The sequence below is a fragment of the Bos indicus genome, chromosome 1 (genome assembly GCF_029378745.1).
Source record: "Bos indicus isolate NIAB-ARS_2022 breed Sahiwal x Tharparkar chromosome 1, NIAB-ARS_B.indTharparkar_mat_pri_1.0, whole genome shotgun sequence".
NCBI classification, from domain to species: domain Eukaryota; kingdom Metazoa; phylum Chordata; class Mammalia; order Artiodactyla; family Bovidae; genus Bos; species Bos indicus.
Window position 1 is genome coordinate 3,224,653 of NC_091760.1, and position 26,860 is coordinate 3,251,512.

Sequence of the window (26,860 nt, forward strand, 5' to 3'; positions counted from 1 at the left end):
CATCTCTCCAAAGAGGAGCGGTGTTTTGTAACCGGACAGAACTGGGAAGCAGGCTCTGGGCGCGGCGTCCTGACCCGGGCAGGCGCCGCCCGGGTGCGCTCACAGCCATCTGCTGCGGCCTGTAATGTATGAGCACATTAGCACACGGCCCGCCAGCAGACTGGACATTGTTCTCCGGGCGAGTTGGTTCAGCCAACCTCAACAAAGAGGCCGGTTTTTGCATTCGGGATAAATACAACCACTGAGAAGTTTTGTTTTGTTTTGTTTTCCCCCCTTGGGACATGTAATGTGAAGGTTTACACTGACTGAATTGAAAAGCTGCGGCCACCCCTCCCACCCTTGGATGTGGATGGTTTCGAGAGCTGCTAAGGTACCAGGAAATCTTTTTCCTCTTTCAGATATGCTCCCACTGGACAGATACATCAAACTGAATTTTTGGCCTTTTTTTCACTTCTTTTTAACCCAAGGAGTTTGTCTCCCAAAAGATTAGGACCAACTGTTTGACTATGAATCCACTTAATTTAAAGGTCAGTCTGAGGCTTCAGGGCTGGTAAAGAATCTGCCTGCAATGCAGGAGACCCCGGTTTGATTCCTGGGTCAGGAAGATTTCCTGGAGAAGGGATAGGCTACCCACTCCAGTATTCATGGGCTTCCCTGGTGGCTCAGCTGGTAAAGAATCTGCTCGCAATGCAGCTGCAATGGATTCGATCCCTGGGTTGGGAAGTTCCCCTGGAGGAGGAAATGGCAACCCACTCCAGTATTCTTGCCTGGAGAATCCCTGTGGACAGAGGAGCCTGGGAGGCTACAGCCGGACATGGGGTCGCAAAAGGGTCGGACACGACTGAGCCACTGAGCACAGCACAGATGAGGCCTCACGGTCTGGATCCTAATTATGCTCAAAAACTAACCAAAGGACTCAATGAAGAAGTGGAGAACGGTACAGTGTTAGTAAGTTTGTTAAGTGTTACAGCTTTAGTAAGTTTTTAAGATGTTATAGCTTTATTTGTTGATCCTGACTAACAGGTTACTTCAGGAAACTCCTAATTTGCGTCTCATCTCAAGTCCAATCCAAGACCAGCCTCCAGGACTTGGTTGATGTTTTAAAAAACACTTTGGGGACTGCAGAGCTCAACCATGCACTTTTCACAGCATCAGGTTCTGCTGGTGTTTTCTTGTGTGGGAGTCCCAGTGAAGTTTCTGCTCTAGTTAGGAAAGGGCTTGGTGGCAAAAATCCTCTGTGTGTATCCATTCCATGCATTCACTCATTCATTCATTCAACCACTGTTCATTGACCTCTTACCATGTGCTGGGCACTGTTCTATATCAGTGATCAGGATGGAAAACATCCTTGCCTTGTGGAGCTTATGTTCTGCTGGGGAAGACAGACAATAAACAACAAAACTAAGAAATTTTTAAAAATATAGCAAGAAGGAAAGAAAAGTGAGCCAAGTAAGGGGATTGAAAGTGCCCAGGGAAGGCTGGAGTATTAAAAAGGAGGGAGGTGATATTACTATCTCAATGGACAGCGCTTCCATATTCCCAAGAGAATGTACAACATCCTTGGATAATGGTACCTCCCCTACATTATAGCCCCCTGCTCCTCCAAATTCAATTCTAATTAGAAAAAGTCAGTTGACCAACCAATTGGAATCAGTTGACTCCAGTTAAGTAGGTCTCAAAGCTCTGAAATGCTAAGAAAGACCATGTTTCTTAACTTTTGTTTCCATATATTTCCAACTTACCCAAAGCAGGAGATGGGATGAAGGGTAGTGAATGTGTGTTGAATGAAAGATGGGGATTACAGGAGTCAGGATATCAATTTGTACACTCCCCCAATTTATGTTGAATCCTGATGATCTAGTTCAATGTCCACTTCTTAAAATGTGACTCTTATCTATATCACAACGAGGTCCTGTACATGCGATAAGTAAGCTGGCCATCTCATCACCAAGTCACAGATTGCACTGGGTGACTTGACACATGCAACAGGATGGATAAACCTCAAAGTCATTGTGCTGAGTGAAAAACAAAACTGATGCAAAAGCGACATATTGCATGTTTCCATTTATATGAAATGTCCTGAGTAAGTAAACTGATGAGAGTCTGGCTGGATGTTTAATAAGGGAATAACTCACAAAATACTGCCCACTTCAGTGTTCAGCCAGGCTTCTCAGTAAGATTTGGCCTCTCTAAGACCCAAAGGTACAGACTTGTTAGAGGGACCTGATCCACTGGAGGTGCCTGTCAAGTCCCAGGGCTTTCTTTTGAATGGGGTCCTTGACACAGGGTTGTGGCTGGCAGGAAAGACACGGGGCTTCTTTCTACAACTGGCAGGGAGAATGTCAGAGTTGTGGAAAGTCACAGAGGACCTTAACTTGGAATGGGCCTTGCCAAACTTTTCAATTTCTGTTATGTAATAGATGAGTAGATTGAAGCCCAGAAAGATCAAGCAACTTGCCTTAGGGCACCCAGCCTGCTCTAGATTTTTAACTCCTAGCCCAGGTTTCTTTTCACCATGGAAGGTCACATGCAGTGACCTGGGCATTACTCAGGAGTAAGTGAGACTATTAACAGATGAATGAAAAAGAAAGAAAAGTGAAAGTGAAGTCACTCAGTCCTGTCCAACTCTTTGCAACCCCATGGACTATAGCCCACCAGTCTCCTCCATCCATGGGATTTTCCAGGCAAGAATACTGGAGGGGGTTGCCATTTTCTTCTCCAGGAGATCTTCCCCACCCAGGGATTCAACCCAGGTCTCCCGCATTGTAGGCAGACACTTTACTGTCTGAGCCACCAGGGAAGGTCTGACAGATGAATGGATAAGCAAAATGCAGTACATCTATACAATGGAATATTGTCGTTGTTTAGTTGCCAAATCATGTTAGATTCTTTTGCAACCCCTTGGACTGTGGCCTGCCAGGCTCTTCTGTCCACGGGATTTCCCAGGCAAGAATACTGGAGTAGGCTGCCATTTCCTTCTCCAGGGGACCTTTCCAACCCGGGGATTGAACCCATGTCTCCTGCAATGGCAGGCGGGTTCTTTACTGCTGAGCCACCAGGGAAGCTCACAATGGAATATTATTCAACTTTGAAAAGGAGTGAAGCACATGCAATGCGATGGATAAACCTCAAAATCATTATGCTGAGTGAAAAACAAAACAGATGCAAAAGCGACATATTGCATGTTTCCATTTATATGAAATGTCCTGAGTAGGTAAATCCATAGAGACAGAAAGCAGATTAGTGGTTACCAGAGGCTGGAGGGAAAGGAAGTGGTTAATGAGCAGGATTTCACTCTGGCGGCGATAAAAAAAAAAAAAAAAGTTTTGGCACTGGAGAGAAGTGGTGAGTGTATAACATTGTAATGCCCCTGAATTGTTCAGTTGAAAATGGCTCATTTCATGTTATGGAAATTTCACTTCAATTAAAACAAACCAAAAGAAGTGACTGAAACCAACAAGGACCTGCTGTATAGCCCAGGGAACTCAATATCTTGTGATAAGCTATAATGGAAAAGGATCTAAAAAAGAATACATATATATATATATGTGTAACTGAATCACTTTGCTGTACATTTGGAACTAATACATTGTAAATCAATTATCTCTCAATAAAAAAAAATTTTAATTAAAAAAAAAAAAGAAGTATCTGGGTAAGAGGAACTGATGGCTTAAACACCAAACATGGGGTAAAGACAACCAGATCTGCCTGTGGGTGGGAGGGGCCTGATGGAAGAGAGACTGGAAGGGAGAGGGACAGACAGCCTAAGCCCCAGGGGTGGAGGTCTCTTCCAGGCTTTTTTGGTTCAACAGTTCTCTGAGTTTCCTGCCCCTGCTGCAACTTATACCAGCGTCTGGGCTGCACTAGATCACTTCCTTTCTCTCTGGCTGAGCCACACAGGTCTCGGGTGTCTTCACTAGCTGAACTGGCTTGAATAGCAGGGCGAGCTCAGAAGCAGGGTGATGGGGAGCTCCTCGTCCCATTCTCCAGAGGGGCCACCACAGCTCTCCCTGTGGCTCCCAGCCGCAATCCTAGAGAGGGGAGATCCTCCACTGTCCAGCTGACCACTTGCACTGGGCATCCCAGGGGCATGGATAGAGGCCAGGCCCTGGGCGGTGGGGTCAGAGAACTTTGAGGGTGGGGCCTCAGCTTCACAGGTAAATTTCCCTTCAGTTAGTCCTCCTTGATCCTAGCTCCTGCCCTTGTGAAAGTCACTCAGTCGTGTCCCACTCTTTGTAACCCCATGAACCATACAGTCCATGGAATTCTCCAGGCCAGAATACTGGAGTGGGTAGCCTTTCCCATCTCCAGGGGATCTTCCCGACCCAGGGATCGAATCCAGGGATCTAACCCAGGTCTCCTGCCCTTACAAGGACTCTATTCTGGTTTCTGGGCATCCCAGGTGATACTAGTGGTAAAGAACCTGCCTGTCAATGTAGGAGACGTAAGAGACATGGGTTCGATCTTGGAGGAGGGCGTGGCAACCAACTTCAGTATTCTTGCCTGGGAAGTCCCATGGACAGAGGAGCCTGCTGGGCTACAGTCCATAGCGTCACACAAAGCCAGACATAACCTGAAGTGACTTAGCACACACGCACATTCTGTTTTCTATGCAGCATGTAGGCCCTGCTCCAGTGCAAGGCAATTAGACAATGCAAGGACAGCATAACAGGCCTGTAACACCCACCCTGGGGCATGCAGAGGTGAGGCAAGGCTCTTTGCCCTGCATAGGGCAGGGGTGACTAGAGTCTGTATATCACGCTCAGGGGACTTCTGGGCCTTTCCTGGGGTCCTGGGTCAAACAGGCCCCCTTCAGATGCTGCAGGGCAGGTCATGTGACAGAGTAACAGGGACCCTACCTCACAGGACCTCCCAGAAGATTCAGTGAGATGACACCCCACCAGGTGGGTAGACTCTTCTGCTTATTGGACCTGCCCTGTATGCCAGGCCCAGGGCCCATTTGTCCCTTTCAATCCTGACGCCCTGTGGAAATGGTATTAGTACCACACCCATTTTAGAGATAAGCAAGCTGAGATTCAAAAAGCCCAGGCCTCTCTTCCAGGTCACACAGCTGGTGGAGCCAAGGCAGCATACCATGGCCCCACACCCAACTGCCCAAACATGGTCTTCATGGTGCTAGATCAACACCCCCGCAACCCCCACCCACTCCTGCCTGTCCCAACACATGACCTACATATTGGTGGCTGCATCCTGGGGGCCCAGGCTCACAAGTGAGGGTGCAGAAGTGGCATTCTGGCCAGACGCCTGGGCTCAGGGCATCCATTCACAGCTAGAACCAGGCAGGAAGCCATTTCGTTTATTCTTGGCAGTAACACAGTTGTGAGGTGCTACTATTAACTATTCTATTTACATAAAAAGAGACAGGCACGCTGGGAGGTCTGATAGCCTAGCTCTCTGTCAAATGGGAGGTCTGTCTGGGTAGAATCAAAGTTGCCCTCCAGCCCCTGGGCCCCAGTGGCACGTATCCGTGCACGATTTCCTGACCTCTCACACTCGTGTTTCCCCCACACTCTGGAAACCTCTTCCTTCCCCGAGTCCTCCATTTACCATCCACAGTCATTCATTTACATCAAGCAGGCAGGTCCAGATAGAAGTCTAGATACAAAGGTATCTAAGCCAGTTTCTACCTGGGGAGCCAAAAAGTCAAGGCCAAATAGTAGTTGTTTCTAGAATTGTCTACACTCCCATTTCAGTGGAGGCTGTGAATTTCATTAGCCCCTATATGCTTGTGTGCTCGGTCTGACTCTAGGCCACCCCCACAGACTGTAGCCCACCAGGCTCCTCTGTCCACGGGATTCTCCAGGCAAGGATACTGGAGTGGGTTGCCATTTCCTCCTCCAGGAAATCTTGCCCACGCAGGCATCAAACCTGCATCTCTTGAGTCTCCTGCATTGGCAGGCAGGTTCTTTACCACTGCGCCATATGGGAATCACTGGTCCCTGCCTACACAGGACAACAAGGGGAACTGTTTTCACCCATCACACTCTCCTTCCCAGCCAGGGGCTCCAGGAACCTGTGCCCAGACGTGGACCAGGGCACCCAGAGCCTAGCCTCATCCTCCCACAGAGCTTTGGTGATCACCCAACCTGGCTCCATTCTACAGGTGAGGAAACTGAGGCCAGAGGAAACTCAGGCCCCACTGAGCTTCTGAGGAGCCACTCCAGCTCTGCTCTTCAAGGCCAGCCTCTACTGCCCAGAGATCTGAGGATGAAGAGGGAGCCAGTGGCTCATGGTCCTGTTCTTCCACGGGCTCTCGCTGGAGATCCAAGACTTTAGCCTGGAAAGCTGAGGGCTCAGAGAGCGGGTTTGGACTGGGGGGTTCGCAGAGGGAAGGTTAGTGGGCCAGCCCACAAGGCCTAGAAGGACCAGGGAGAAGACAGATTCCCAGGCTCCCGAGGATAGTCGAGGAAGGGGAAGATAAACCGAGCTGTCCCCGGCCAACCGTCGCTGTCTCACGGGGCCTCAAGGACTTCCAGACCAAGGCCAAGGCTTCGAGGTTCCAGACTCGCCAGTGTGCCTGTGACCCCCCCCCCCCAACCCCGGGAAGCGCGTTGGGGTGCCTGAGTCCTTGTGCGTAAGCGCGGATCAGGGGGTCAGGGATGGTATTTGGTCTCCACATGAACTCAGGCGCTTCTGGAGAAATCCGCTTGTTTCCCTCTCAGGGAGGGGTGGAGGGGGGTACTCTCAATCCCTCCCACAGCTAGTGGACTCAGAGGCCCTGCGGCCGCCGGACTCAAAGCTCTCCAAAGGAAAGCCGCGCGCCGCGTCAGGCAGCTGCTTCAACCCGAGCCGGAGCGGGACGAGCTGGGGCTCCGGCGGGCGGGCGGAGGGGCGTGCCTGCGAGGCCGGGCCCCCCCTGGCTGCGTTCAGCCTGCTCGCGATCCGGGAAGCCAGGGTACCGCGGCGCACAGCTAGGCACGAGATCACGCAGGAACTCTGTTCCCAGAGGCTTCGAGGCCCGAGGACCCCAGCAGATCCAACGACCCGAATCTGCCGTCCTGATCATCCGCATCACTTTCAGAGGTTGCAGACTGGAAGCCCGCTGGCCAATTCGTGCCACACACCCGCCATCCCCGGTGTCGGGGGCGGGAGGGGGGCCTTAGTGTGTGATAAAAAGGGACCCGAGGTCCCTTGGAAAGACACTGCGCTCTCCCAGCTTGCGCGCCCCCGTCGTTTGCACGGACCGCGCGCGTGTCCTGCGGCCCCTGCAGGCATTTCAGTTTGCGATTCCTTTCCAAGTTGTTGGGGCACGCGGTGTGGACCGCGCCACTGGGCAGGAGATGCGGGCGGCGGGCAGGCGGCGGGCGGCAGCTGTCCCGCCTCGAACGCCAGCCAGTCCACCTCAGCGTCGCCGGCCGCCTCATTAGCGGCCGCCCGCGCCGCGCGCACCCACCCGAGTCGGCTAATTGCTAAAGCCTTTGGGCACCGCCCGCTGCCCAGATGGGGGCGTCGGGGCCAGATGGGGTCCAGGCGCACAGGGAGAGCCCTAGGAGTGTCACCTAAGGGGGCTGGGGACTGGGGCCTGGGTGGTGGTGGGGGTGGTGGTGAGCAGCAGTGTGGGAGCTCCAAGGATTCCCCAAGAGGTCAGAATCTAGAGACTAGATTGGCGAGGAGGAGAGATGGCTAGGGCAGCCTGGGTATGGATGGGGCGACTTCCTCAAGGTGGGATCTGGAGCCAGACCCCCGGATCACAACGTTGCTGCTTCCATTTACTGTGTCTTCCCCTGAGCAAGCCATTTACCCTCGCTGAGCCTCAATTTCCTCACCTGTAAAATAATAATTAAACAAATATAATAATAAACAGTAGCACCATCCTCAAAGGGTTACCAGGAGAATTGAATGAATGAGTAACAACCACAGCTCTCAGGGTGATGCCCTATACGGACTGCTGCTGCTGCTGCTGCTAAGTCGCTTTAGTCGTGTCTGACTCTGTGCGACCCCATAGATGGCAACCCACTAGGCTCCTCTGTCCCTGGGATTCTCCAGGCAAGAATACTGGAGTGGGTTGCCATTTCCCTCTCCAATGCGTGAAAGTGAAGTCACTCAGTCATGCCTGACTCTCAGCTACCCCATGGACTGGAGCCTACCAGGCTCCTCCATCCATGGGATTTTCCAGGCAAGAGTACTGGAGAATCCCATGGATGGAGGAGCCTGGTATACGGACTAGCCTTCTGTAAATGTTGGTGCCTCCTCTTCCAGCCTCTTCCGCCTATTATTGGCATCCTGAACTTCCAGGGTACAGCTGGGCACCGCCTCCAGGCTCACAGATCTGCCACAACTGTTGGCCACTGCACAATGCATGTGGCCCTGTAGCAACAAGGCAGCCCCTGAGGTAGGAGGAAGTGATGAGGGGTGAGCCCCGTCTCCACCCTGCTGGCCCATTACTCTGACCAGGAATGGAGGGTTTAACCCCAGGGGTTGCACTGCCTGCCCCCTCCAAACTGAGCCACGGGATGCTGACCCATACTATTCCACAGCCACCTCTCCCCAGCCAGGGTAGGACTCACTGTAGCAACCACTTACCCTGAGAACAGCCAGGCCTGATTCTGGCCTCCCTTAAAGGTGTGCAGAGACTTAGGGGGCCTGTCAAGAGACTTTGGGTGTAGGGCTGATGTCAGAGACCCCCAAGAGTCTTACTGGCACTGTGAGGCCCTTGTGTGGAGGCCCAGATTTGGCCCGAAGTCTGTACTAAAAGAGGAACTTAAAATGAGAGGAAGGCCTATATAGCGGGTATTTTTTGCCTTTGATGAACTTCTAGGGGGCATCAAGGTATTTACTTGATAGAAGGAGTTCAGACTCGTTGTTAGCTGGGTTCTATCCTAGGGATAGCAGACAGATGGCTCTCCAGTCTGAGAGTGTCTAGGGGGCTTTTAAAATCCAATGTCCTGGCCTGGGAGCTCCTCCCCTTCTCCTGCCTTCCCATCTGGGATGGAGGAGGATGGGTCATGCTTGCTGGGTTGCCCCAGCCCCAGCCTGCATGCATTTCCCTGGTACTTAAGTCTTCCTCCAGCCATCCTTGCTGAGATCTCAGGAACACATTCTCCAGTTGAGATGCCCTTTAGATGTGAGGGTTTGCTTTGCCCCTTGGCTCACTTCCAGTTGCCAGAATTCAGAGTTTCAACTTTATGGGCGCTGGAGGCATGGGATACCCCCCCCACAGGGGTTCCCATGTGCTCCCCAACACAGGATCAAACCAGGGATTCCTCATTTCTCTGTCTCCTGCCCAGTAAGTGAGAGGGGAGGGAGGACCGTGCCCTGGAGGGCAGAGACCACGCAGGAGGCCCCCTAAACCTCAAATCAGTCCGTTTTTAGGCAGGGGAGAGGGTGGGGGAGAATCTGGAAGACCTTGGGAGCTGGTGACGGAAGTCTCTGGGTGCCCAGGCTGAGAGCTGAGACACTTCCAGGGCCATGTGCGGGGATAGGGAAGCTGAGCTGTGGACCAGGGTCCTAGAGAACCTAATGAAGGGAAGGGGGTCCTAGGAGCCAGTGCCCCGAGGACCGAGTCACTGCCCAGTGTCCAACTGTTAGGATACCGCCTTCTCCCTGCCTGCCTCTCTCAGTGTATAGGGGCGGTTTGGGGGGTGGGGTGGGGGGAGGGTGGCGCGGAGATTGTCCCTGGACATCAGCGTGGGAGTTTAACTTCCTTTCTCTCTCTACTCCGAAGCCCAACCGCTGACCTGAGTCCGTCACCCAGGCCTCCCGCCACGCCAGGGACAGTCTCTGCAAGGAGCCATCTGCCCGGAGTGGTCCTGCCGGCCAGTGTGCGCCTCCTGCGCGGCGTCAGAGCGCTCGGCTCTCACACGTGGTGGCCCAGATCCCTGGCTGGTGCAAAGTTTAGGCAGATGGCTCTGGGGAGCGCCCGGAGCCTGGCTGGATTCAGGCCCTCCTTCCTGGGGGCCCGAGGTCTAGTCTGACTGGTGGCTGGACGCGAACCGAGAGCTTGGACATGGGGGACGGGAAGGGGGGGGTGACTTGATTTCTTTCAACAACTGCCCCTCTACGGATACATTGCTCCCTCGGGCAGCCCCGCCTGCACCTGCCAAGCCTTGAGTTGGGTGTAGGAAGCTGAGACTGCCACTGCGACAGGGACGCCCCCCCACCTTCAACCCAATCTGCATCGTGGGGTCCTCTGTGTGGCTTGTCGGCTGGAGAAGGACCCAGTTTTAAATCCTTGACAAATTTCGTTTCAACTGGGATTTGAAAGCAAAACCTATTAGATTCTGCCCTACCCTCTTTGTGGATTCCTGTGGAGCGGTTTGGGCCCGACCCCTTTATTCCGCCCTCTGCAGCCCCCCGGCCTTCATCCCAGCCGAGGGTGAGAAGCGAAGCCCAGTACGAGGCATCTGATCCTGGGGGGCGCCGGCTGTTTTAGGCCAGTGGCCTGACAGTATCTGCTGGCGGACCCAGAAACTACGTGTCCAGGAGCGAGGAGATGGAACCAACCTCCGTCTCCTGAACGCCCAGTCTTCGTGGGCCCGGCTCAGGGGCGATCCGGGGCGATCTCAAGAAACGGGGCGGGGGAGGGGTTCCAACCAGGGAAACCTCCGCCCCAGGTGCTCTGGGCGCTGGGACCTTCCACCGGTGGCCACCAAAGGTATCGTGAGCGAGCGCGCCCAGGGCGATGGACCATCCACCACGTCCGCACTTCGCAGCGTTCCGGATGCGCGCTCTGCTGTGAGCCGCAGGACTGCAAGGCGGCAAAACGTTCTCTCCTCTTCCTTGATCGGGAAAGGCCGAAGCTTCTTTACCTTTTACCCCCAAATCTCTCTTAAGAGCCACGTCCTAAATTTGCCTTGCAATTTTGGATTATGAGGAACCCGATAGCAGCGAGAAAACAGAGGCGGGAGTCAGGATTAGGAAGCCCTAGACCAAAGCGCGGCTGGCCACAGCCTCGCTCCTGGCAGGCAGTTCCCAGCACCTGACTTTTTGCGGTTCAAGGCCGGCGAGGGAGCCGGGCGAGGGTCGTGCGTAGAGCAGGGAAGGGAGCGAAGGGTTAGTGGAACCCGCGCCACAAGCGCCCGCAGCCCTCTGGCGGGAACCACATGGCGATGCCGGGCCGAGGGGACCTCGCGTCGCTCGTCCGCAGACGGATGCGGGTGGACGACCGCCCCTCAGCAGAGAGAAAATGGAATCGCTTCAGGACACGGGGACCTAAGCGCCCGGACTCCCAGCCAGAGACACGGGTCTCACCCGGGAGGCCCAAAGTTCGGGCCTCCGAACTTTGCACGGAGGAAAAAATTTTCACTTTCAATGAATCTAATTCTCAACCCAATAGAAAAGGAGTTACGGGTTAGGCGTCAGAAAATAAAAATAAAAACAGGTGAGGAGGAGCACGCCGAGGAGGTGCTCAGAACGTGTTTTAAAGAGAATGTTTGTTACGGGGGAGAAAAATGGGCCAACAACCCTCTCAATCTTTCTCTAGGACAAAACCAGCGGAGCGGTCCCCAAATCCAGCCCAGAAGGATGGAGTCCGGCCGCCCGCTTTTCCCAGGCGGCTCCCCGCACCTCCTTCCACCCACAAGGCTGGAAAACACCCGACTTACTCTAAATTTTATTTAAAATCTCAACACTCGGTCATTTATTTCATTTTTTTGCAACCAAACAAGTAATAAATATTATTTAGCACTTTTATCTTTTTACAAAAATAAAACAGATGATACACTCTCTGCAAGGGGCAGCAATCGGAGAGGGGATGTTACGTGGCCGACGCTGTGAAGCCCATATTGCAACTCTGCAAGCCGAGGCCGTTCGCGCGGAGGGAGGAAGCACGTGGAAAGAGTTTGTCATTTGTGTTAAGCTGGCAAAAAGAAACCAATATGGAAGAAACCCGGCTTAGACTGGGGAGGAGGTGGGAAAGTGGCAGTCACGTGAGCAATCAGCTTAGCAGCACGCACTTACCTCATTATTGATCTATTTACACATCCCAAAGAGAAAAAAAAAAAAAAAAAAACACTAAAAAGTCAACAGAACTCCCAAATAACCCAAACTATATTCACAGCAACATCCTTTGAGTTCTGTCAAATCTTCGGGTACCCAAACGACTGTCCCCAGCCAGGTAAGAAACCAAATCACTTTGTGCTCAGAGACGGAAAAAGGGGGTAGGGAGGGAAATTCTATTTTAAAATAACTAAAAAAACCCACCCGCACCCAAAGTCGACAGTTGTAGGTTATAACAATCCACAAGTGGTTCTATTCTGACTGTCTATAAAGCTTGATCGCACTGTTGAAAAAGGAACGTCGACAGATTCCTTCGAAATCCACAAACCCAAACCAATCAGAAGCGACAGGGAGAAACAGCCCGAGACCGCTGTGGGTTTATCCAGATACAGAGACTGGACGCGACCGTAAGTGCTTCTGGTGCCGAATACTAACTCGTAGCCCGAGCTCTGGGCAGGGGAGGACCTTTGAGGGCGAGTCCGGACGGCCGCTTCTGGACTGCGGCTCCAGAGTCTCCTACCCGCCCGGAGAGGCGAGGAAGTCCCCAACGCTCCCCTCCTTTCCTTCCTCCTCGGTACTACGAAGTGCTGCCCGGGCCGAGTGAGGCCGAGTTCGTAGGGAAAGCAGTTTTTAGAATCACCTCTTCTCTGGGGTTCTGACGGGGGGCGGGGAGGGGAGGGAGGGTTGAAAGACGAGATGCGGGTAGCTGCGCCTTCTTATAAAAGTATGTCCAAGGGAGCAGCGCTGCTGTTTAAAAGCCAGAGAGGGTTGAACCAAGTCCCAGAGCAAATGCAACCTCTCACTGCCCAGGGTTCAGCGCACGCCTCCGCTGCATCGGATCCCGGGTACTGGAGTCCTCACCTTTGCCCCCCACCCCCAGCTCACGGCACGGCGCTCCTGTTTGGGACTGAATTCCCAGGCCCCAGCGCCGGCCGGTCCTGGCTTCCCCCCCACGCAGCCTCGGGGCTCCCACCCTCCCGGCTCGCCAGAACGCGTCTGCCCCCAGGCCCGCTCACTTGGCGTCCGAGGTGAGGCGCGGCAGGCTGCCGGCGCCCATGGCCGACACGTGGTGGTGCGGCGGGGGCACCTGGCACATGCTGCAGGGGCAGGGCATGCCGCCCCAGTGCTGGAAGCCGCCAGTACCCCCGCCGCTGCCGCCCCCGCCCCCAAGCGGGGCCGCCGCCGCCGCCGCCGCCGGAGACTTGAGCAGGCCGTGAGGGGGCCGAATGGAGCCGACCGACGACAACCCGGAGCCGGGCAGGGAGGCGCTGGACACCGCGGCGGCCGCCGCGGCGGCGGCGGCGGCGGCGGCGGCCGGAGGCAGGATGGGATGGTGCACCGCCGGGTGGTGCGCCGCGTGCGCCGCGGCCGCCGGATGAGCCGTGGCGGCAGGCAGGGGCGCAGAGTGCGCCAGGCCGCCGCAGGCCGATGGGTGGAAGCCGGCGTGGTGGCCTCCGTAGATCTCGCTCACCAGTCGCTTCATCTCCTCCAGCGAGTTGGTGAGCATGAGGATGTAGTTGCGCGCCAGCAGCAATGTGGCGATCTTGGAGAGCTTGCGCACCGACGGGCCGTGCGCGTACGGCATGACCTCGCGCAGCCCGTCCATGGCGATGTTGAGGTCGTGCATCCGCTTGCGCTCGCGGCTGTTGATCTTGAGGCGCAGCTGCTGCAGCTCGGGCTCCGTCATCTGTTTCTTATCCTTCTTGGTGGACGACGCGGCCGCCGACGACGTGGACGAAGAGGTGCTGGACGAGGATGACTTGAAGCCGCCGCCAACGCCGCCGCCCAGCTTGTCCCCCGGGTGCGCGCCCGCCGCGCCCATGGCACCGCGCAGCTCGGCGCTCAGATCCGGCGGGCAGTCGCTCGGCGTGGACGACGACACGGTGCCTCCCGTGAAGCCGCCGCCCCCGCTGCCCTTGCTCCGGGCCGGCAGGAAAAGGTCATCGGGCTCCGGCGACGACGGCCGGCTAGACACCAGGCTGGCGTCCGAGTCCATGGCCCCGAGGGATCGTCGCAGCCTTCCCGGGGTCCTCCCCTCCCTGGGTCCTCAGAGCTTCCAGGACGCCTACTGCGGAGAGAGGAGGAGAGAAACACGAAAGAGACGGGAGATCGAAATCGAGATCGAGCGGCACTGGGGTCAGTGAGAGAGAAAAGCTGCTCCCGCCTGCACCGCAGCGCGGGGTCCAGGCGCTGGTGGCCGTTCGCTTCGGGTCCACCTCGCTGTCTCTGGTCTTGGCATGCAGGTAAGCTTAAGTCACCGCTCTTTCCCTCCCTACCGCCTCCCCGCCGCTCTCATCCACAGGTTGTTTAATCCCTGGAGGATGGAGCTCTCCTCTGGGAGGGTGGCATTCTACGGTTTTTATACTTTCTGTTAGGAATGAGGTCTTCCCTGGTGACTCAGACGGGAAGATCCCCTGGAGAAGGCGATGGTAACCTACTCCAGTATTCTCGCTTGGAAAATGCCACGGACAGAGGATCTTGGCAGGCTACAGTCCATAGGGTCGCAATGAGTCGGACACGACTGAGCGACTAACACACTAAGAAAAAGTGTCAAGTGAGGGTTTTTCTTTGGGAAGGGTGGAGATCTAAATAGAGAAGTATTTATTTGGTTCCTCAAACGCATCCACCTTATCTCCATCGACACCGCTCAGCAAACACACGCTCACAGACCGGCAGCCAGCGCCCGCCACGGAGCCCAGACTCCACGCGCTGCGCCAGGGGCGGGCTGGGGGCTCGTTCAGCTGACTGGGGCTGGGGCAGAAGACCGCTATTGTGGCCCCAATTTCTCGCTTTGGGGCAAAAGGGATGGTGCGGTGACCTTGGGAAGGGCCAGGGCAGCGAAACCGCTGGGAGAACTGGCGGGCAAGGGAGGGATCTGGATCCACTTTAGCGGAGCTCCCCGGGTCGCAGCCGAAGTGAGGGGCCTCTGTCCCTGGGGTGTAGGCTGGAGTTGCTTGGGGCGGGGGGTTGAGAGGGGCGGGCGCACTTACCACGGATGCGGTTAGAGGAGCTCGGTCCCCAAGACTGCGGCAGAGAACCGGGACCGGGCGCCGATGTCGCGTCGGTCTATAATGAGCATCCGCACCTTTCCCCGCTCGGAGGGTTTTTATAGCCGGGTGGCGGCGGCGACGGCGGCGGTGGCCGCGGCGGGGGCGGGGAACAATGTGCGGGTCTTGGAGGGGCCGCCGCGCCAATGAGCTGGGCAGGCCCGGGGTGGGGGTGGGTGGGGGGAGTGGGAAGCTGATGTCATCCGGGCTAATTCCGCTCAATGAAACTCGCCGGGCCGGGCACACGCCTCCTCCCAGCGCTCAGCCAATGGGCGCCCGCGGCCGGGAGAGTCTTACCGGAGGGACTGCAGCGTGGACCCCGAGAGGGAGAGTGAGAGGCAAAGCCCGAGGAGGAGGGAGGGCTCGCGGGGGAAGTGCAGAGCGCCGCGGTTGGGACCGAGGGAGAGAGGGGACACTGTCAAATTTCTATTAAAATGCGGGAACGCAGAGTCAGGCTCGGGGAGGAGGTGCGCGGGGGGGCTGTGCGCACGAATTAACCCGGTGCGCAAGGCGTTCAGATCTTGGGTTCGGATCTTCTCAGATAACCCTGGCTACTCGGGAACTGGGCTGGAGTCTCCTCCCTTCCCACCCCCGTGTGTGTGTGTTCTCGCCACCTGTTCCCACTTCGTGGGTTTCATCAGCACGTGGGCATTTTGAGCCCCAAATGTGCACGATAACCAGGGACGAAACTCCTGCTTTCTTTGCACTCGAAGCGCGCCTCTAAGAGGTGGCGGCGGCTGCAACTCGGCAAGCGGCCAGTAGCGCCCCCAGCTGGGCGCCGGGCCTGGCGAGGAGGAAGGCGGGGAAGGCAAGAGGGGACCCGCTACCGGGACGGGGCTTTGAAAGAAATCACCTTCTTCATAAAGTTGACGATGGCGCAGACACCGGGACAAGGCGTTTGCACTGAGAAACCGCGCTAATGCAGGCGGAGAGTTGAGCCCAGGGTCAGGCGTCCTTTCGTAGCATCAGGAACCAGAGGATGGTATTTTCTGCACCATTTTTGTGGCGGTCACCACGCCGTGGCGTAGAGGGGCAAAGCTGGCTTGTCTGCAGAAAGAAGTCTCAATCTTGGGCCAAGACCGCGGGATCCAACCCTTTGGGGCCGAGATCCATGGCGTTTTACCAGTCGCAGCCTGGCTCCCAAACCTGGAAATCCTTGACCTCCGAGGAACTAAATCCGGTCTGCAGAAGCGCCCAACTGAAGTAGTTCTGTGGTACCGACGCCTCCACCCATTTTACAGATGGGAAAATCGAGAGACTGTGTCTGTAGTAAGCCTACGCAGGAGGGGAGGGGGGACCCAAACTTTACTTTACTGTGCACCTCTGCCTGAACTGCAGATGGGGGCTCTGGTGGTTACTTTATAGTAGGGGCCCCGTCTCCCCAACCTCAGACATTTTATCGTAGTTGAATTTCTCACAGCCATATATTTTGAGCACAGAGGTTTGTTTCTTCAAATCCAGGACCCTAGTAGTGCTTTACACTCCAGCCGCAGGGACTCGGCCCCAGTCCTCTCTCCAAGGGGGTGTTATCAGCCTCTTGGTTATCTGCATTATTTGGGACCTTTTCATTTGTATGCACGGTTTGAAAAACACAACAGACAAACAAACTTGGCTAGTAGTAATTCACCTTCAAGCAGCACAGTTAGAAATAAACCAACAAAACCCCAGGTTATTGCTCCCAGTTTGGGGGTATGTCTTCCAGTCCCTTCTACACCAGAAAGCCAGGCGGGCTCTCCCCCTTGCCCCCAGCTCGTGCCTTCTGGGGCGTTATTTTTCAATCCGCCTGTTTCCCAGCTGGCTCTGCAGCCATCCGTTAAATAGGTATTTAAAACATGAAGAACTGAAGCGTGGAGATGTGTCATCCAACGGTTCCAGAGGATGACCCACAACGGTTCAATTAGGCGAATCTGTCACTTGGAAGAACGCAGGGAGTGGGGATGGGGAGCTGGGGATTGCAGAGCTGGGGTATTTGAGTACCATTCCTTTGGGCGTCCCGGGCCACCGGTAATGAGGACATTCGTGGGGGGTATGCTCTGCGGACCCCCAGCCTGGGCGTGGACTTGTGAGCTCTCCAGTTTGTATCTCACAAACACCAGAAGACGCAACGAGTGCGCGCCTGGGTCGCAGTCGCTGAGGTTAGTCCAGCCGGTGGCACGTGTCCTGGAGCCCCGGTTCCTTCTTTCGTGGCTTGCCACCGGCGACGGTCCTTGCGCCCGGGTCCACGCGAATCCGCGGTTCTTTACGCGCTGGCTCCAGAGCCTAGAGTCGGAAGCAGGGGCAAAACTCGAGGGGCCCCTCCTGGCACGGCGCGAGTTTAGAGCCTGGGAAGGCACAGTCCGGAGTCAGGAGAGCTGGCTTATTCGCTAGATTCCCGCGTGGACGCGCGTAAGGATGCTCTGGGCTCTGGCCCCGCGCCAACGACCCGAGGCAGTGGTGGCCGTTCCGGGGAGGTGCAGCGGCGCCTCGCGGTTCTTACTGCGCACTCCCGGAGCTCGCCTCAGGCTGGCAGGTCAGCGCTGTGGACCCTTTCCCCAACATCCGCATGGAGGACCCCATCCTCCAGTTGCCAGGGAGTTGCTCGGGGGGGAGGGGGGGGAGGGGGGGCGGTCAGTGTCCCCAGGGCTTCTTTAGCCCTGGGGCTGGTCGGTCGCCAAACTCTCCCGAGTGTGTCTCTGAGTCCTCCCACCCCCTCCAGGAATAATCAGAAACTAGAGTCCGCCACTGGCGCTTGCTCTCCTGTGGGTTCTAGGGCGTCCCGGACCTTGTCCAGGTCTTGCGCCCGGCGCCTGGTGTGCGCGTCCTGGGAGTGTCCCTGGCACCGCGATTCCCACCCGCGCGCATACAGCCCCTTCCCGCGAAATGGAGTGCTCCTTTGCCGGGGCTAAATGGGCCGGGCTCCGGGAGTTAGTTCCTGGCTGGCCCAGGCGTCCTGGCGCTGTCGGCCTCCTCCGTCGAAACGGAAGACGTATTTTTTTCCCCTCTCTTTTGTGTTTCGCTCCCACAAAAGACCGGGTGCGTGGAGGGGCCGGCCTTTGCTCAGCCGCCTGGCGGCCCGGGAGGCGCTTGTGCCAAACGGGCCAGGGAGGGCTGGCGCGGGGGCTGCAAAGAAGCAGACCTCCCACGGCTTCGCGGGTTCCTCCCGGGCCTTTCTGGCCTGTTCTCGCCTTGCCCATTTCTCCGAGTTCCTGCGCACATTGGGGCAGCGAATCCGCCCGGCTGCCAAGGAGAGCGGCGCCCTTGCGCCAGGCGGACTGGGGCTGGCGGTGGGAGGCCAGGCTCCGGAAAGAAAAGAAAAAAGCATTTCAGCCATCGCTCCTGGTCCGGAAACCAGAAGGGATGCGCAATGCCAGCGTTTGGCGCCCAAACGTGAGCGATCAGACCGCTTAGGAGGCAGAACTCTGCAAACAAATCCTGTCTTCCATGCAAGACTCTGGGCGTCCCTGGTGGCTCAGAGGGTAAAGAATCCTGCCTGCAGGGCAGGAGACCTGGACTCGACCCCTGGATTGGGAAGATCCCCTGGAGGAGGGCGTAGCAACCCACTCCAGTATTCTTGCCTGGAGAATCCCCATAGACAGAGGAGCCTGGAGGGCTACATCCTTGGGGTCGCAAAGAGTCGGACACGACTGAGCAACTGAGACTCAGCTACCGGAGTCATCCAAGGTCATCTCTGGCTCCCGGGCCCCAGCCCCCAGCCCCCAGCCCAAGGCCTGACACATGGAAGGGGCTTGGTAAATACTTTGGAACGCGTTCACATGCAGATATGCCGGTGGGCTGGTGTGAAACCAAGCTGTCAACATTCTTGTAAAAGGATGGTGCCTGTGTATGTCTTCGGTTTACACAGTAAACCAGGAGGTCTGTAATCTGGATTGCTGGGGATATGGGAGCATTTAGAATAACAGGTGGAATGACTTCCACCTAATGACCAACTGTGAGTGTGAAAGTCGCTCAGTCGAGTCCGACTCTTGGAGACCCCATGGACTATACAGTTCATGGTATTCTCCAGGCCAGACTACTGGAGTGGGTAGCCTTTCCCTTCTCCAGAGGATCTTCCCAACCCTGGGATCGAACCCAGGTCTCCTGCATTGCAGGCGGATTCTTTACCAGTTGAGCCACAAGGGAATGAGCACTTAGAGGTGACCTAGAGGAGCCTGGTGGGCTGCAGTCCATGGGGTCACTAAGAGTTGGACACGACTGAGCGACTTCACTTTCACTTTTCACTTTCACGCATTGGAGAAGGAAATGGCAACCCACTCCAGTGTTCTTGCCTGGAGAATCCCAGGGACGGGGGAGCCTGGTGGGCTGCCGTCTATGGGGTCGCACAGAGTTGGACACAACTGAAGCGCCTTGGCAGCAGCAGCAGAAGCAAGCTGTGCCTAGTGGGTCTTGGGTAGACTTCATCTCATTTAATCTCTCCCTGACCCTAGGAGGGAGGAGTACTTACTCCCATTTTACAGATGGGGAAACTGACCCTCAGAGGGATGTGGGCGTTTGTTCAAGGCCCCTAAGCAGAGGGGGACGTCCAGAAAGACAGCATGGTGATGGAGACAATGCGGTGCTCGTCACCTGAAACTTAGGGATCTGAGGTTGTGGGATCTTGCCTTGTCTGCTCTTGGCCTCAGGTTCTCGTTCCTAAAATGGGTTTCTAGAAGCTACCTGTGGTCTCTAAGGGTGTGTGTCTGCCGTAAGATTTGAGGACGGAGTGGGAGGGTTGGACGATACCTTCCCTTTGTGATTTCTCTATTCTGCTAATACTGTTTGAGGGACTGTGAGGGTTTGAGAAATGAAGGACCTCTGCCCAGGCCTGGCTCACCCTTGGGTATCAGCTAAAGGCAAACAACAACAAACAAAAAAACTGTCAAACAAAACCCCAAACTAAAAACCCTTTCCTTCCAGTCAGTCCCTCCATCTGGAGCACCCCCTCCCCATCAAGTCCGTGACCATCACCTGCTCCGAAGGAGCCCTGCCATTGACGTCAACACGCCTCCCCAGGCTACAGCGGAGTAAAGTTGGAATCTGAACTGAGAGATGACCCGGAACCAACTTTCACAGATCTTAGTTTACAAACTGTGATTTCACCCAAGCTCTGCCAGCAGCCCTTTCGAGGCATCTTGATCCCATTTTACAAATGAAAAGACTGAAGACTGAAGATCAGGGCAGAGGCTGAGTTCAGCCCCTGGCCCCCCAGGTCCCCAGTCCCGGAGGCCTCCGTGGCTTGGTCCTACCCCTCCAGCCACTCCCCTGCCATCCTTGAGACACTAGGCATCTCCCCCTCTCCCCACTGAGGTTCATCTGGAAGGTGGGGATGGGCTGAACAGAGAGATTAATCTGGAGAGCGAGTCCCCAGGTGGGGTATGCTCCACGCAGTTACAGAGTGACATGGACAAAGTGGACCAGGAAGCCCCTGACCCTGCCTTGGGCCAAGACCTTACACTGGAGGAGGCAGTGGGTTTCTGAGTGTGGGAGAGGCTCTTCTAGGCTACAGGTGACAAGTCTGCAAGGCCAGATTCTGGAAATGGGACAGAAAGTGCATGTGCTCCCCACACTCCCCACGCCTGCATAGATTGAGTGTGGTCTGGGTGGGGAGCTTCAGGCTGGAGGGTGTGGAGTGCCTCTGAGCTCCAAGTGCAGAGGATACAGGGCCTGAGCCCTGCTCCGAGCACCCGATGGATGGCCTGCCTTGTTATCATGGAAGATGTAGCAGCTTTATATCTCCTCACTGCCTTCAGGATCCTCAGGTTGGGAGTTCAAGGCTAACTGCCAGGTAGACTTGGCCTCCACTGGCCGCTCCTCCTTCCCTTCTCACCCTCTCAGGACCTGGAGCACCTGGTGGGCTCTGCTCTCCCCTCATCTTCCCCCACATTCCTGTCCATCCCATCTTGTGCCACCCTTCCAGGGAATCACCCTCTTCTTGAGCCTCTAGAGCACCCAGAGCTCTCTCCCTACTCCCTGTCAGGGTCCACTCTACTGCAGTGAGGGTCTGGCTTCCTCAAAGCGGGGCAAGTCCCTGCGGGTCCTTACTGTGCCTCAACTCGCTTTGCACCCCCGGGACCCAGAGCAAGGGACAGGCCCCAGATGGGCTCAGTAGATCCAAGTTAATGTCAGTGGTTAAGACAGTTACACCCAGAGAACTTCCCTGGAGTTTCCACATACCACAAAAGACAAAAATAAAAATAACCTAGCATCAGAGGTACAAGATTTTCCCCCTTGTCAAACCAAATTCCAAACTGCCAGATGCGGACAACGTTGGTTCACTCCTTGTCACGTGGGGAGAGGGTCACAGATTCCCCCCAACCCCCCAAGGCAAACGTGTTATCTTATCAAGTGCGAGGGCCTGGAGGTGGGCTCAAGAGAAGGGAGAGGCCTGCGGGGGTCGAGAGGCCCGGGGGCCTCGCGGGGGCCAGCATCGCTCCGGGATCCCGGCAGGGCCCCTCCAGAGGCCCGAGCCCTTCCCCCGGCTTCTCCGGAAGGCCCAGCCGGCGTGGGTCTCCCTAGCCGCGTCTCCCCATTCTCGGCGGTGGAGCGCACAGAGAAGCGGGGGACCCAGCTGGCTATCGTGGGGGGCCGGCCGTCCGCAACCTCCGCCGGGTGAGGACCAGCGGGCGGCGCCCAGGGAGAACCTCAGGGCGCTCCGCACCGCGCTCATGGCCTTGGGCTTGGGCTTGAAGGAGGCGGCGGTACAGGAGCCGGGTCTCCCGGTCTTCTTTCCCTTCCAGCTCTCTTCCCCTTCGCTTCTATGAGTCTCCCTTCTTGTCCTTTATCTTTTTTTCTCAGTCCCCTCAAATGCATACAGCGCGCCCGCGTGCGCTTGTACCCACACACACACACACACACGTACACACACACACGTACACATATACGTTATTGAAATGACTCTTGCCGAGCTGGGAAGAGCCGGAACCATCGGCGGGACTACATGCACCCACCCCCTCCTGCCTCTCTCCAGATCCTGGTGGTCTGGGGCCCGCAGGATCAGCATTGGGAGGAAGCTCGTTATAAACACCCAGTCGCAGGCGCTTCCGGACCCAGTGAGACAGCATCCAAATCAACCAAGGTCCCCACGTGATTCATGGGCACAGTCTTCCGTCTTTTGGGGGCGCAGGTATGCTCCTCTGCCCAGGGTCCTTGGGACTTCGAGTTCCAAACACAGATCCTTTCTAGGGCTGAAAAAATGCTGTTTTCTGGAGATTCCACGGTCTCTCCCCAGCATTTGAATAGTTTTTCTCACTCCTTTGACCATCTGTCAAGTAAAATTCAATAAGCATTAAAAGATTAAAAAAAAAGGATGCATGCCCAATTGTAAAAAACAAAACAAGACCTTTTAAATCATACAGAAGCAGAAGGCACCATTTGACCAACTCCCCTCCCCCACAAGTCACAGTCGGTTTTGGTGAAGTCCTTTCAGGCTGTGTGCAGGCTTTGCAACCTGCTTCTTTCATTTCTTAGCGTCTTGTGGACATCTTTCCACATCACTGTAAGTTCCACCTGACCCCTTGAACAAGTTAAGGCTGCAACAATCTGTCCCCTTTGGATCCTTCCCTCCTTTGCCTGTCCAGCCCTGAGAAGCATGTCAAAGCCAGAAACCCTGAAAACAGTTTTCCTGTATTTGTGCCCTGGTGGTGGGAGGACCCTGGGGTCAGGGTTGCTGCCTGGCAAACCGGAAGTCTAGGTTTCTGGCCCCCACTGGGCTCCCTGGCAGTTGTGGATCATCTTGGAGAAGTCCCTTCTGGCTGATATAGTAAGAAAGACTGGGCCCCCTTTTGCCTGCATTCAGATGTACAGGAAACACTAACCCATATGTCTGCAGCTTCCACTGGCTCAAGGAGAATGGTTGAAATGTAAACAGAACACCCATGGCCTGGGACTGAGACCAGGGTGGAAATTCTGTGATTTTTGGAAGATGCAGAAGTTTTAAATATTCGATTTCCTTTTTCTTTCTGCATTTCCAACAGCAACCCCAAAAGGTCATCCACTTCTGGGTTGACCTTAATGCTAAGTGTAAGCAAAGATGTTGGTCTGTTTAGGTAGAATTTACAGTCTCCATTGAAAGAAGGAGAAGGAGAGGAGTAGGAAGAAGGGGGTGGGGGTGGGGGTGGAATAGAAAGAAACTATATCATATAAACTGGATTCTATCTTTTTTACCTGTTTTGAATAGATGCTATATCAGTCAGTTCAGTTCAGTTCAGTCGCTCAGTCATGTCCGACTCTTTGCGACCCCGTGGACTGCAACACACCAGGCCTCCCTGTCCATTGCCAACTCCTGGAGTTTACTCAGATTCATGTCCATTGAGTCTGTGATACCATCCAACCACCTCGTCCTCTGTCGTCCCCTTATCCTCCTGCCTTCAATCTTTCCCAGCATCAGAGTCTTTTCCAATGAGTCAGTTCTTCACATCAGGTGGCCAAAGATGCTATATAGCACATACTTAAAACTCAAATATCACAGAGTATTTGGTTAAAAGTTAGTTTCGTACAACTGACCTCCCCACAGAGGCAACTAGTGTTCCAGTTTCTTGTGTATTCCAGAAATACTCTTTGATAGTACAAATTATATATTTAAAGGTCTCTCTCTTTTCTTTTTTGAACCCAAGTGGTAACATACTCTGTACACTGTCCTCTATTTTGATTTTTTTCCCCCTGAATAGAGAACACTCTCTACCTTATAGCATGCACACACACATACTTACAATAATATACCTGCTCCTGAAATGCTCACCAGAGCAGTCAGAGAGGGTAAGAAAATTCTCCTTGTTCTCAGTGGGGTCAAGTACCCCCACCTCAAAATGGAGCATCATAGCATCAGAATCTGGGCAGGATCCTGATGGTATATTTCTGCTTCTCTCAGTCACAGAGAAGCTAGGACACTGTGAGCCAAAGATAACAAGAGATCGAGGGAGTGATCCCTGTCCTGAGCAGTGGTGCTTCTTCACCATGTTCCCAGGATGGCACTTTTAGCCACTGCCTAAAACTTGCAGGGGAGTCCACAAAACAATAATTTGTCCTGTCTGAAGGACCATCAACCAGAAAGATACAGGCAGACATACTTTAAAAAATATGTATGAGACCATGAGGTGGCACAGTGGTAAAGAATCTACCTGCCAATGCAGGAGATGCAAGAGATACAGGTTCGTTCTCTGGGTTGGGAAGATGCCCTGGAGTAAGTAATGGCAACCCACTCCAGTATTCTTGCCTGGAAAATTCCATGGACAGAGGAGCCTGGTGGGCTACAGTCCATGAGGCCTCAAAGAGTCTGACTTGACAGCATACAAGCAACACAACAATTCAACATGTCAGATGAAACTAGTTATTATTATTATTATTATTTGTTGAATGAGTGATACATTCACATAGTTCAAAATTCTAAGTTCAGTTCAGTTCAGTCACTCAGTCGTGTCTGACTCTTTGCAACCCCTTGGACTGCACCACACCAGGCTTCCCTGTCCATCACCAACTCCTGGAACTCACTCAAATTCACGTCCATCAGATCCATGATGCGATCCAACCATCTCATCCCCTGTCGTTCCCTTCTCCTCCTGCCTTCAGTCCCAGCATCAGGGTCTTTTCCAGTGAGTCAGTTCTATGCATCAGGTGGTCAAAGTATTGGAGTTTCAGCTTCAGCATCAAAATTCTAAAGCATATCTTAAAAAGTTTGCTTCCCTCTTCTGTGGGCTGAGGGCAGCTCCTCAATTCCCTTCCTTAGTCATCATCTCTTGCTTTTTCTTCCAGAGGTATTCTATGCAAACTCAAGCAAGCACACAAACACACATTCTCTCTTTCTCTGTTTGCCATTTGTGTTAAAAGGGTACAAATGGTAGCATACTATACACTTGGCTTTCTACCTTGCTTTTTTCAGTTACTGTCTCGGAGGTCACTTCTTTGCTGTGCATTGACAGCCACTTCTTCCTTAAAATAAAGGAAGGCTACTGTTTGCTGCTGTTTAGTCCCTAAGTGGTTTCAACTCTTTGCAACACCATAGACTGTAGCCCATCAGGCCCCTCTGTCCATGGGATTTCCCAAGCAAGAAAGCTGGAGTGGATTGCCATTTCCTCATTCAGGGGATCTTTCCAATCCAGGGACTGAACCCGGGTCTCCTGCATTGGCAGCAGCTTCTTTACCACTGAGCCACCTGCGAAGCCCCAAAAAGGAATAGGGATCCTGTAATAGGGCTTCACCATTATTTATTTAACTATGCAGACTTTATTTTTGGGGGCTCCAAAATCACTGCAGATGGTGATTGCAGCCATGAAATTAAAAGACGCTTACTCCTTGGAAGGAAAGTTATGACCAACCTAGATAGCATATTCAAAAGCAGAGACATTACTTTGCCAACAAAGGTCCGTTTAGTCAAGGCTATGGTTTTTCCAGTGGTCATGTATGGATGTAAGAGTTGGACTGTGAAGAAGGCTGAGTGCCAAAGAATTGATGCTTTTGAACTGTGGTGTTGGAGAAGACTCTTGAGAGTCCCTTGGACTGCAAGGAGATCCAACCAGTCCATTCTGAAGGAGATCAGCCCTGGGATTTCTTTGGAAGGAATGATGCTAAAGCTGAAACTCCGGTACTTTGGCCACCTCATGCGAAGAGTTGACTCATTGGAAAAGACTCTGATGCTGGGAGGGATTGGGGGCAGGAGGAGAAGGGGACGGCAGAGGATGAGATGGCTGGATGGCATCACTGACTCGATGGACATGGGTCTGAGTGAACTCTGGGAGTTGGTGATGGACAGGGAGGCCTGGCATGCTGCGATTCATGGGGTCGCAAAGAGTCAGACACGATTGAGCGACTGAACTGAACTGAACTAAACTGATTGCCCTGTTGAAAGACAAATTTATAATGTTTGAAGTCTTATCCTATTACAAACAAGGATGCAAAAAATATCTTGTAGATTGTCATGTTCATATATGTAGCATATCATGTGGATAAATCCCTAGAATTAGAATTTTTAGGTCAGCCAGTCTATGCAGTTGTAATTTTGATACATGTTGCTAAAATTTCACCCAAGTGTTGTCCCGATTTATGTCACAATGTAGAAGAGAGTCTGCCTGGCTGATAGCTAACTTAAAGGCTCAGTCTTTATTTTCCTGAATGCAGGGGAAATGTGATCTTTAATTTGGATGTCATATAGGTGATAAACTGACCTCTGTGACTCTTCAGGATAGAATAGTAAAATGCCATTTCCCCCTTCAAAACATCAAGCTACAAATTGTAATAGATTTTGACATCTGGTACCATTTTCAGTCCTTTCAAAGATTTACTAATGACTTTTCCAAGTGGTTGGGTAGAATGTTTCAAGTATGCCAGTGCCTTATCTCTGCTGAGGAATATTTATCTTCAAGCATATAATCCAATAGATACTTACTGGGCTTCTTTCCTGTGCCAGGAGCTGTCCTAGGTACTAGGGATCCAGCAGTGAAAAAAAAAACAAGACCACATCTCTGCTTTCAAACATGGTAACAAAGTAATTACTATCATGATGATTATTATAATTTCTTTGGATTCTCTCAACAGCCCTGAAGGGTGGTTCCAGTAGGATGTATGTGATAAAACCTACTGCCCCCAATTCGTGTGGCGAACAGTGCTAGTTGCTCCCCCAGATCTGTTCTCCCTTCTGTATGGAGCTTCTGATTGAGCACATAGCCACCCAGAACAAGGACTACATTTCCCAGCCTCCTTTGTAACCAAGTCCTGGCCAGGAGGATATAGACACAAGTGGTGTGTGGGGCTTCCGGTAGGGTGTCCCCATTCTCTTCCTGCTGGCTGGAATCTCGACCTGATGGGTCGGGCTGTAAGAACCATCAGGATGGGGACACATATGAAAAAGCTTTAAGAGAGGTGCCTGGGTTCCTGACACTACAGGGAGG

General features: G+C 54.0%; 1 protein-coding gene across 2 annotated transcripts; it reads right to left on the bottom strand.

Annotated features, from left to right (window-relative positions):
• Positions 1-11,558: 11,558 nt before the first annotated feature.
• On the bottom strand, positions 11,559-15,115 carry OLIG2 (oligodendrocyte transcription factor 2). Of its 2 annotated transcripts, none has more exons than XM_070785649.1 (2): positions 14,949-15,115; positions 11,559-14,023 (listed from the first exon to the last, which is right to left on the bottom strand). In XM_070785649.1, exon 2 carries the CDS (start codon positions 13,952-13,954, stop codon positions 12,971-12,973), a length of 984 nt encoding a protein of 327 aa, XP_070641750.1. In that variant the 5' UTR covers positions 13,955-14,023; positions 14,949-15,115; the 3' UTR covers positions 11,559-12,970. The 2 variants fall into 2 exon arrangements, with proteins under 2 accessions (XP_070641750.1, XP_070641745.1); XM_070785644.1 differs by having other exon boundaries at positions 11,559-14,026; positions 14,949-15,114.
• Positions 15,116-26,860: the final 11,745 nt, after the last annotated feature.

What these genes read in the sequence shown, in the direction of transcription:
- OLIG2 (XM_070785649.1), bottom strand. Translation starts at nt 13,954, where the DNA reads ATGGACTCGGACGCCAGCCTGGTGTCTAGCCGGCCGTCGTCGCCGGAG.